The following is a 12,469-nucleotide window of genomic DNA, read 5'->3' on the forward strand; positions in this document are numbered from 1 at the left end:
TGTTTAATGTCTCCATCTTAAGACATTAACATTCAAGAAGTGTTTTTATGCCAGCTTTTCACTTGGATGTTTGCTAAGGAAGTTAGGTTGCCTGAAGGTCGTGCTGCTGCTTTTGAAGCATTGTCTTTGTAGGCTTCATTGAACTGTGTAGCCTGTCATTGACAATGTCTCATTGCAAGTAACTGATTCCTTTCCCATAGCTTCTGCTAGCATTTTTTTGGGTGGTAGTGTTCGGGTTGTTTTTTTTTGGCAGAATATACACAAAATGACACCACTAATTGCAGGATTGTGTATGTATTAGAATTACATGGATTAGTATGTGTTACTTCTGTATCTGACCATGAAGTCTTCACCTTTTAAGTACCTGTGTAAATTGTTTTGTCATTTGGCTTACTCCCACAGACTTGATTTGTCATGAACTAATTCTGGATTTTATTTTATTTGGCCAAAGGATGAACAGTGGTTTTTTTATAATGAGATTCACATCTTAAAATAGTTAAGGATCAAAATCTGTTGAATTAATAAAGGTTTGTAAAAGTTACACAGTAAGGAAGTTACACAGTTGGAAAAATCTGTGCATTGCTTGTGCTTACCAAATGCAATATTCTATGGTCCTTCTGTATCAAAACTTCTCTCAAAATTACTGGTTATATAATTTTACACTACAAATAGTTGCTGAATACACCTGTGTGCCTGAAATGTGAGAATCATTACATATGGAATATATTTGTAGATACTGGGGAAGCAAGGAAGTGACAAGTGATTTTAAAAAATCTAGTCCTCAGCAAGAGGATGAAAAAGTCTAGTCCTCAGCAAGATTATCTCAATCTTAAACTGACTGTTATTCTTTGTAATATCATAACAAACTTCTAAATGCTTTTGTGAATATGGCTGAGGATGTTAAACCATGGGGTTAAACCACAACAGATGTCTATTATGTTTTTCAAATACAGCTTCTTGTGGTAAGTCAGGTAACAGACCACACTTCTCTAAGTCTCTTTAAGTTCAGTACTGAAATATTTTTTCCTGCTAAATTTCCCTTAAAAAGAAATTGCCCCATTATAAATACTGTACTGTAAAATTAATTCTTATATTACGTATATTTTGAAATTGTTCTATTAAAAACTGTTCTTAAGTATTTGTCATTTAAAAGCACTCCATCAAAGCAGAACATTGAAAACATAAGTGACAAGATTCATAGATGAAGCAATATATTATTATACCAGGTAACACAGAAAATGTGACAGTTTTTGGTTGACATCTATAAAACTAAGGCTCTGAAATAGAATAATAAATTAGCTGGGTCAGTGATTAATCTAGCGTATTTGTTTTAAGTTGGCTTTTCAGGGGCAGCCATGGTCTGTTCATGATGAGATAGTAGATTGCAGTGTCTAGACTCCTATGTTCTTTCCAGCTTGTTTAACAAAAACTCAGGCTGGGTTTTTTCATTGAACATTTCTTTAATATTTCACTGCATTCATTTTGTTCATCAGTAGAATAACTCTCACTTCTCCCGTGTGACTCTTAGATAAGAAATGGACATGCTGCCAGCAAATCTGTTACAGAAACAAGGTCCTTAATCCTTGAACTCATGCAGTATGCAACTACATTAGATCATCTCATTTCAGAGTCAGTAAGCACTCTATTACATTGCCCAAGTTTTGCAAGTGTGAGGAGGATTCTTTTAGCTACTAAAATGTAATTTGCTATGGAGTTGTATTTTTAGTTAAGATCACTTACTTCCTGGTTATTTTAATCTGTAATTCTTAAATATTGGTGAAAGAAAGTTAGAAAGTTGTATTAACCTTAAATCTTGCATTGGTAGAAATGTTAGTACAACTCTTGCAAAGAAATTTAGGATATCATAGTGGGAGACATGCATTGTTTTATCATAATCTTTTGTAAATAGATGATTCACAAAATAAAACAGTACTTCTCTTCAGATTTAGAGATGTCTCTTGCCCTACTGCTTCTACAAAGTACCCTGTCTTTTGTTTTTTGTGAAGTTCATTCTTCAGGCTTGGCTGGAGCTCTGTCTTGGATTTGCTTTGAAAGCATGTAGTGCTTTATATAAAATCATGAACAGCTGCATTGTAACTTGATTAATAGACTACAAATAGTAGTTATTGATGTGCCATATGAATTCTTAAATATAAATTCTTATCTAAAACTGAGGTCCCCGAAAGGTAAAGAGCTATAGCCATTAAAATGTAAATGCGTGCTTGATGTCTGCTGTAGTTCTGTCTTTTTGCTAGGCTCTCCTGCTATCTTTTGAAGCAGGCTCATGGGATCTTCAAAACGGCAGAGCATGTATTTGTCCCCAAAACAAATTATTAAAGAGTGTGAAGAAAGAAATTAATGCTTTTGGTTTGCTTGTGTTCCCAGTGATTTACACATTCAGATTTGCAGCAAATATTGCCAGCTGTCTTAGCAATGCTTAGACAATTGTGATGTAATTAAATGTTGGGTTTTCCTGTCTTCATAAAATATCACTCTGCTACTCTTCATTTTGTTTTGGTTGGTTTTCTTTTCCATAGGTTTAACGCTTGATAATTAATTAGCAATGCCTCAATAAAACCATTGGTTTTGTTTGAGTTCATTTGAGGTACAAAATGGTCAAGTCTGTGTTATGGTCAAGTCTGGTTTGTCTTTATGTGCAAATCTGTGACACTCTGCACAAACTTGTTTCTAGTAAAATTTTTTTTTTTACTTTCAGACTGGTTGTGTCATAATTCAGAGCCAAGTTAAGCAAACTACCCTTTATTGGTTTATGCTAAGTAATATTACATTTGCTTTCTGATTATTGAAATTAATTCAGAACAACTATTTATAGATAATCGTAGATGTACTTTAATCATCCTCTTGTGTATTGGTATTAGATCAATTATTTTCTATAACACATTTTGTATACATTTAGTCTTTCAAGTTTTGAAAATCAGTTGTATATGCTGCATTGAGTTGCAGGAAGCACTATGCTACTGTTTGATTAAAATATAAGTCTTTTGAAAGACAGGAATAACTCATGTGCTTCCTATTGCTAATTCAATGTGTGAAACATTTAAATGCATCACAAAAAGATTTTAAATATTTCTCTAAAATTAGATCATCCTTTATACTAACTTTTAAACATTCTTTCTTACTCATGAATGATGATGGAAGCATTCCTTTCTGATGTTGCTCTCAGAGCACTAACAATTCTTTGCCCTGATCACATAACGGGTTCTTTTGATGTAATACTGAGGGACAGGAGGGATAGTCACCTTCATCAAAAAAAGCATGCTTCTGCTTTTCAGTGCACAGGCAGCATTTCTAATGAGACTTATCTGTAATAGAAAGCTGTGTATCTGTACACAGCATCAAGAGTTTAGAAGCTAAAGGATTCTTTTTACTAGAAAAACAGCATAAACTGCGAAGGGTATGCCCAGTTCAAAAAGTTGGATGAATCCCCATGGGCATACATGGTCCTCGTAAGTGTTACAACAGTAAGAAATGGAATAGATCTCTAAACTAAAGCACAGCTTTTTAAATAACAAAAGGATTAGAAGTTTGAACGAGTGAACTTTTCCATTACTGGCAGATATGTAATCACATTAGTTTCTTGCTAGAAGACATGCTGCAGCTTACCAGGAGGAAAAATTGTGCAATAAAAATTTATTGCTGACCTTGTGCTGAAGATTTGACTAGTTCTGACTTGTGCTTTTCTGCCATTAAAATCTGAAACTGATATAATTGAGATAGGTGTTTTTTTTAATCTCCTCTAGGCCTTTCTGATTTGAGGCCATTATAATCCTTCTGATGCGTGTAGAGACAGACAAGGTTAAAAATGTTTGTCTGTGTGCATAGTTGTTTGAAAACTAGCGTGAGATTTTACTACCATTGTGTGTTGGCTGTCATTTGAGTATTAAGAGATTAGTTTAATTTTTTTCTCAACATAATTTTGTATTTTTTTCAGTTACAGATCTTTGCTTCTAAAGTAGGAATCTAAATAATGTGAATATTCCTGAATGTAGGTGGTATTGGTAGTCTGGATCATGCTCTTAATATGTAACAGTAGGTAGTCAACTCTGTTTACAAAGAAGTTATGCATAGCATATAGATCTGCGACTCTGTGTGGAGAGATGTGGCTTCACGTCCATTTTGGGTCAGGAAGTTTTCTTGTGGTATATCCTACTGTACCTGAGAGAGAATAGTGCGGCTGTGTGCATGCATATACATAGACTTGCTGCTTGGGCCTGAGTGATTTTTTAGACTCCTTAGTAATCTCCACTTAGGACTCTGGGCTTTAATTCCAACAGACTAGTTTTCACAGACTTTCTCAAAACAAAGAGGTGTTCTGTCAAAAGCAAGTGACATTATAACAATAGCAGTGAATTTCTCTGTTCTACTGTGTTTGTAGGCAGAGGCTGCCCTTAGGTCTTTAAAAGCACTGTTCAGAATTACCTCTCTTTGCAAAACAGTTTGGTGCTGGGCAGACTTTAAAATGCCCATACACACCTGATACTTTTCTCTGACCTTTTAGTTGTAGTTGATTGTGTGGCAATCAAGTCTGCTCTGTAGGCTCACCTCAGGATTGCCTTCAAACAGAAGGCATATGCTTTGGTATTGCACATCCTATAAGAGCATAAGATGAAGTGATTTTCTTAACATTATGTGAAAGGATAGTTGCGAAGCTGGCAGTAGAACAGCTCTGACTTCTAGTCTGGTGTTTAATTCACTGGAACATAGTGTCATGGCACCAAGCACAGAGTTCATCTTCACAGAAGTCAAAGTGGAAAATGCCTTCCCTGCTCACCCATGGATGGATTATAGAAATGCTTGTTTCTCTGCGGTGTGTAATTTCTAAAGCTGCTACAGGAAGAGGAAAATAGGGAGGTAGCTAGGATTTTAGTATTAAACATCAAACTATTAAATAATGGTGTAAGGACGTGCAAGTAGCCTTCAGACATAGGATCATGGGAGGCAACAATGTTGGTGTCAGGGTATAGGACAGTTTCGTATCCACAGTAACTCTGGTAGGTTTTACTTATAGCCCATGCAAGTCCCCTGCCTGGTCTCTTTATCCCTGAAACATTATGTCCTTTTCAGCCCTAATAGAATACTATTTTTAGAAAAATAATCCTGGAGTAACAGTGTGTATTGTAGGTATTTCGGCAGTATGTCGGATAGAGGTGTCACTCTTCACTACAGAACGTGAAGTTAGCACTTCACATTCCATAGTGGATCAGTTCTTATTATGGTACATTTGGTGGATGTCAGGGTGTAGAGGGGAAACTGCAGCGCTGGAGGTGGAGCATGTATACCACATCACATGAAAAGCAAGCAGCCATGTGTCCCAAAATGTGCACTGTAGCTACATCTGACTTCTGAACCCCATCAACTCCATCCAAAGGCTGTTTATCCAACTTAGGGCATGATTTTGTAAAAAGGAGAAAAAAAAAAAAAAAAGTGTTTGATGGGACAGTGTGTATTTTTAATGCATGTCAGTATATTAGTTTCTCACTTTATATTCTCAATTTTGGAATCTACAAATGAAGTTATATGTACAGTGAGTGTTTTTCTTTGTTGCATTGCAAATTCAAGTGACTAATGCAGAAAGGTTCACTATGATCAGCATTAGAAATAAATAAGCCATTAACAGAAACTGATTTTGTTCCAGCTGTCTAAAATTTCAGGAAAAATGTTCTGTAGTGCTTCAGCTTTCAGAAGATTTAGACATTTGACATTGATACAAGTGTGTAATAACTACTTTTAAAGTGACAAAATGTAATACTGCCTATAGAATACTTTCTTCCACCTAATTCTGTTCCCATTTTATTTGAGCTTGTTCAGTCCAATGCTGCAGCCACGGAACAGCCACTCATGTCCAAATGAGCCTTCATCTGTCACTCAAGTAACAAATCCTCACACCTGTTACAAGCTTAAAGTGCTGTAACTTGAGTTAATCCCCAAAGGCTATTCTTTAACACAATTGAGTTCCACAGTTCAGATTTGCCTCTGAAACTTTATCCGTTTTACTGTGCTCTCTTACTGCTTTTCTTTAAGTTTAGCAATTAAAGTTACCTGCTGTACTGACTGCCTCTTGCGACCTCTTTTTCATATAAAGCCCTAGAGACTGATTTCAGCTTTAGACTTCAATTGAAAAAATGTGGGAAAATTTCCCATGAAGTAGTTCAACGTGCTGTGGACTTAACAAAGAATAAGAAATATTTGCTGCTTTTTTGCATGTTACTGTTAGTGACAACCAAGACAACTAACAGGTGACAAGGACATGGGAAACACTGAAGTTGAAAATTACATCTTTGTGAGTTTAAATCAAAATTGAACTGCAATATGTGAGCAAGTACTGGTTATTTAGGGCTATTTGAAATTGTTATACAAGTAAAGCTTACAATATGACATTAGTGTCTATTTCTATAGGAAGAACAAAAACAAGCCTTATTGTCTTCTTCAGAGGTCTAGTATGTCTGGCAGCTCATTGGGCCATTGGTTTGGGGTTTTTTTAACTTGTTTATACTGTGTAGTGGTTGGTGCAGCAGGCAGAGTATATGATTCTGATCTGTGCTGGGAGCACAGCGGAAGAGGGAAGAAAATGAATGCCATTCTGTGTATGCATACCAAGAAAGTGTTAAGGTAACTGTCTACAGTAAGGTGAAGATAGGTATAAAGATGCCAGGGGACATCTCTGCAATTACTGAGGAAAACGCTACAGTTCATGAGGCAGTATGAAACATTAGTCCTGGGGTTGCACTCATCTCCATGCATCAGCTGTGGATACACTGCGATTTGTGAGAAATTCATTGTTGTCTAACCTTGAAAAAGCAGCTTGAACATGCAGTTAGCACCTTTGTAAGAGTCAGTCCACACTGACAGCGCTCATCCTTGGGGAGATGCTACTGACATGCTACAGGAGTGTCCTGAATCCACTTAATGTCAGTACGGGTACTAAATTCAACCTTTAGCATAATCTGAATGTAAAAAGGAGGAATGAAGACTATGCTATCTTCTAAATAAATTTTAAATACTTCTAGAACTCAGACATTCATTAGGCTGACGTGTTTGGAAATAAGGCATGATGTTCACACTTTGTCCTGAAATAATTCATTCCATCTTTTCTTTTTAAAGTTAATGTTCACACAAGGCCTGGGTTGCCTGTAGGGATACAGGGACTATGCGCTGTTAATGCTTGCTGTTTGCTGACTAGCACTTCAAGTGAAGAATTGTTCAACAGCAGCCCACCTCAGACCTGAACTTTTCTCCATGTAGCTACATGGCAGGCCATAGAGTCCATCTTAAAGCTGATTGCCTTTACGAGTGTCAAGAGAGGAGGAGACACCAGCTTCTGTTCTTGTTTCCTTGCTGGTTTTCGACATGTAATCTCAGAGATCTCTGCAAGACAAGGTTGTCTGTCTTGTTTGCAAAAATAACACTTCTACCCACAGTTTCCTCTGTACCCTTTCACCTGCACTGCTGCAGCTTGTGTGGAGCGTGCTGATGGGCTGTGTCTCATATTTAGCCTTCCTCACAGAGCTTATCTTCAGCCAGATTTTGATCACTCTAAAGCTTTTCCTCACGTTGGCGTATCACAGCAGCATATGGACCAGTCTGCTGAAGACTGTCAGTTGTACATGCAGATAAACTGATTTAGACAGTTGCACTAGTGTTTGAGGAAAATCCAAGCAGATACAAAGTTTATTTCGAAAACTAGCAAAAATAGGGTGTTCCTGAGGCATAATAGGTTTAGCATTACTAATTTTGTGAGGATATCAAGAATTTTAATGTTAAAATATCTTCTAAAGCATCATTCCAGAAGAAATAATTCAGGGAATACTAGTTTGACTGTAAGTCTACTTTTATGCAAGTAAAGAAGAGTTTGATTATCTATCTTTCTTTTCTCAAAACTATAGCTTTTGTCAGGAGTGATAAGCCAAAGCTCTTCAGGGGACTGCAAATCAAGGTGAGTAGTAACCTAACTTTTTTATTTGGGACGTTAGGAAGAATTAAGCTTGATGGAGATCTGTGGACTGTTCCTTATATGGTGATCGAGTAATCCTTTAGCAGGGACATATGTTTGCATTACCAGTATAAATCTTTGAGTTCCTGCTGCTAATATTAATTGGTTTGTTGCTTGGTAACTGTTTGGTACCAATTCTTTGTTGTTCTTGGGGTTTTGGGGTTTTCTTTGTTGACTGTTTTTAATCCAAGAAAAAAAACTATATGTAATATCAAAAGAATGCGAGGAATACTTGTATTCTGTCCTTACTCTGTGGATATCTTGAATTTACTCAAGTTTACTCTGCCATAGCTTCTCTTTCTGCTGTTCTGTTCTCCCCTCATTTTCTCATGGAGCTGCCATTTCCATACATTCAGTGATTCTTCGATTTTCTCCTCCCTCTCAGACTTTCCTTGCTGTGTTTCTTATGATTCTGGTTTTCTTTATAGTCTTCAAACATCCAGCCTTATAGAAATGCATATACTGAATAGTGTTCCTTATGATTTGCCTATATGCAAAGCTGCATAAGCTGTACTGCCTTAAGCTCACACAATTCTTTGGTTTCAAGATCTAGTGTAAGACTTCACCTTCCTCTTAAAATCCTGTGTGAACTTCAGCGTACTTCACAGATTCACATCTTGTGCTCCCATCTCTATTCACCAAATGGCACCATCTGGAATCACTTCATAGCTATGCATGGCTGCAATAAGTGATTTGTCTTCTCAGCAGCAGATTCCATCTGAAACAGATTTCCTCTGTCTGTCTCATGCTTTCATGTCTCTATATCCTCCAGTTTCTTTCAAAAGCTTTCTCTCCTTCTGCTTGTCCGTTTCATTTTTATTTTAAACTTTGTAGCTGTATTGAACATCAAAGCAGTCTAGACTACAATTGGTTTAGAGCGCTACCAGAAAAAATTCTGTGCAAATGGATCTGTATTTATTTTACAATACTTTTGGAAAACGGATTAGAGATGGCACTATCTTCATTAAGTAAAACCAACTAGGTTAGCTCAGAAGGGTAAAGTAAAATAGTCCTGGGGAAATCTTTCCATACACCTAAATGGTTAGAGCCTTCTAATACTTTTAAAAGCTTTTATTTGCATTACATATTTTGTGACTTAGTGAGTCTTCAGAAGGATTAAAGTATTATGTTACCAGCAAAGCCTAGTAGGCACAGATACAACACAGCAGGAAAGAATGTAGTTACATTAGAAATCGATAGTCAAACTTCAAGCTGTTAAAGTGACCAGAAATTTCCAAAATTATAAAAAGGCTGTTGATTATATGAGAAAAATTCAGCTGCTTGATTCAAAAATCCAGCTTCAGTAACTTAAAAGTTGAAGTAGAATACTGTCTTTCAAAGCTAGGCTTATGGCATTGCTCCTCTGCATATATATTAGCTTGTGTAGTGGGCCAAGGAGAACAAGTAGATGTTTGACATATACACACCTCTCTTCATTTGACTTGTTCCTCCACTTTCTTCTCTCTGACATTAAATGCAAGTCAGAACTCTGAAGTGAAGCTGTTTCCTACCTGTTTGATTTGGGTCAATTAACTCTGTTCTGGATCTCAACATAAACATGTACTGCTCTTAAATGTGCTTTAATTTCCTGTGAAATGAGGCCTCTTTGTCCCTTATGCTTCCTTCTTTTCTCCCACCCTCATTCCTTAGGACTAGGCAAGAAAGCATCTAATCCAGAGCTGCAAACACTAGCCAACTGCTGCTGGTGGAGTGTGCAACCTACAGCATCTCTCTGTCTTTAAAGCTTCAGTGTGGTGTTCCCTCTTACCGGTTCTTCCTTCGAATACACACATGCACACAAACTCTAGCTTTGAACATCTCCTTCTCCTTTGAATCTGCACAGAGGTGGTAGCAGTGTAGTAGAAAACAAGCTGAAAGACTGATCTCATAAGCTTACTTTGATTTTTATAGATGTTTTCTTCAAGAAAAGTAGAATACCTTGTTGCTAAATAGTAATAAAATTCATTAAATCAGAACAAAATATGCAGCAGTGGAATATTTGTAGCATTGAGCACTGTCAGGAACAACCAAGCTTGTCTGTTTGTTTAAGAATTCCAAGCTTTACAAAGCCAAAGCTTAGGTTGATTTCTTAGCACAAATTGTATTGCTAAAGTTTGCCCAGAATACTCTGATGTAATTTAGTGCTGTGTTCTTAAGTGTTCATACTTCATGGTGTCACTCTGTGGACTTCTTACTATTCTTGCTTCAACATCTTTTTAACCTACTGAAATCAATTGGGGGGATGGGGATAGTTTTCATGGGGAGAATGCATTTCCAGCCTGAGATAACTGACTTTTTTTTTTCCCTGCAGTATGTGCGTGGTTCTGACCCTGTACTAAAGCTGCTGGATGACAGTGGGAACATTGCAGAAGAACTGAGCATCCTCAAGTGGAACACGGATAGCGTGGAAGAATTTCTAAGTGAAAAATTAGAACGTCTATAAATCATTGCTTTCAGTCCTCTTTCCTTTTCATGTTTTGTCATGGTAATCTTCTCAGATGAAGTGCGCTACAATTGAAAAAACATTCTGGCTTCTGTATTAATTTTAAAATATCTGTTGTGCTGTACTAAACATCTTGTAATTAGAAGGGGAAGCTTCAGCACACATGTGACAAGCTGAACAACAGAATAGCTTGTCTTAATATATTTCAGCTCTTAATGCATTTATCACTAACAAAATGCTTTGTTTCAAAGTTAATTATGCAAATATCAGTTTATTATAATTGGACCTGTTTTTACAAATGCTCTTAAAACTGAAGAGCTTCAAATAATAGAAATGATTACTGGGCTTCTTGTCTGCTGCTGTTTGTAAGAAAGTCAGAACCAAATGCAATGTACTATCTCCCAAAGAAACTCAACTGCTAATGCCCTCTTCTTTTTTGTATTTGAATTGTCCTTTTTATAGAAGCATTGTTTACAGTGAGTAACTAGTTCCCAGGTTTTGAAGCTGATGGAGGAACTCATGCTCTGGTACTGCGAAACATTTAGTAAGTACACTTTAGTGAAGACTACATAGAAAACCTCTGAGGTGTATGGAAGTCAGATGTCAGGTGTGCTTTAGATTAAGTGTTTTGCTTCAGAAAACATGAGATGTAAGTCTTGAAAAACCTTTCCTTCTAACTTTCACAAGTTTATTGGAAGTCTGTTTATCAAATGCATTTATAAACTGTTCTTTTAAAATGTGTATTTTTCTTTCTCAGTTGAAATTTATGTGAACAGGGAATATAGACAGTATGTATGGTAATGAGTCAAATCTGTTATGACTTGTCAGGTTTTTTCCACTTAGTGAATAAATATGCTAAGCATGAATAATGTGGGTTTTTTTCTGAAGTCTGATTAGCAAATAAGTCTTCCCTCTACCTACTTCATGCACAGCAGTTTTTGGTTGGATGGGTGTTGTGCTATGACCTGAATTGGTATTCAGTTTTTCTCTTGATTATATACTTTTGTATCTCAAGACATTTCTCTACAATTTACAGATTTTATTCCCAACTTTTGAGAAGAAATCATCAGCTTCATAGCAGAACAATAAACTTGGGGCTGAGACCACACTAAATTGTCAGAAGTAATACACTAAGGTGATTCTTCAGGCATAGCATTCTGAGTTTTTGTTCCTGAAATATTCTTATAAACTCTTAGAAGGTGCATACAGCTAGGTCACATGATGTTATCCTCATTGTTCTCACTCTTTTTCTATGCCTTTCACTCCTATCCTTGTAAAACATGCTGCTCATGTCCTAGATGACTGTGTGCAACAGCTACAATAGTGGTCACCACTATCTTGGAGAAATATGAACTATACACATAAAGCACAAATCTTTCCAGCTTGTGTTAACTTATCAGAGTCAAACATGGATTTGTTCTTGGGGCATGTGATGTATTAGTCAGCAGATGAGCTACAACCAAAGCATGTGGCATGACAACTCAGTATTTTGATAGTAAAAAATATGCTGCCATCCACTGGTCTTTGATTATACTATGTCCCTTACTTCTCATCCCTATGTTTGCCAGCAAGGGATTTTAGTTTCTGTGTTGATGATTTATCGTGCTGTTTTAGCAGAGTATTTTAACCTTATCCTTCTCTCCAGCCTTAGATCCTCTTTACCACTCAATGGAGAGATTGTTTACTTCATTTGATATCAAATATTTCTCTCTCTCTGCTTCTCTCTCAGTATTTCCTTCCTCCTCTTCCTTAACATGACAGCCAGTGCGTTTCTGACCTTCAATCTCCTTTTCTTTCCATGTCTTCCTACTGAAACTCCCCTACACAAACTTCCTCTTCCAACACCAGGGCCTTCACTCCTGCTCTTGCTCATCTTTCACTGAAGCAAGGAACTCACTCTTGTACCAGGAGATAACCATCCCATAGTGGAGGAGGAGGACAGGCCAAAGAATTTCTCTTCCAGCATAACTGGGTCTTATGACTGCAGTCCCAATACTGGTTCTCATTTATTTTCA

The 12,469-nt window shown here is 36.8% G+C and overlaps 1 protein-coding gene across 1 annotated transcript in view; it reads left to right on the forward strand.

Moving 5' to 3' along the window:
- The window catches only part of LOC104160402 (15 kDa selenoprotein), a gene marked incomplete at its 5' end in the record, with an annotated part of 28,201 nt that extends 16,878 nt beyond the window's left edge, over positions 1-11,323 (forward strand). The window contains 2 exon segments of the mRNA XM_009698515.1: positions 7,905-7,954; positions 10,323-11,323. Of these exon segments, the coding sequence (XP_009696817.1) occupies positions 7,905-7,954; positions 10,323-10,454 (182 nt within the window).
- Positions 11,324-12,469: the final 1,146 nt, after the last annotated feature.

Source organism: Cariama cristata, unplaced genomic scaffold, assembly GCF_000690535.1.
Source record: "Cariama cristata isolate BGI_N322 unplaced genomic scaffold, ASM69053v1 scaffold3454, whole genome shotgun sequence".
NCBI lineage: Eukaryota > Metazoa > Chordata > Aves > Cariamiformes > Cariamidae > Cariama > Cariama cristata.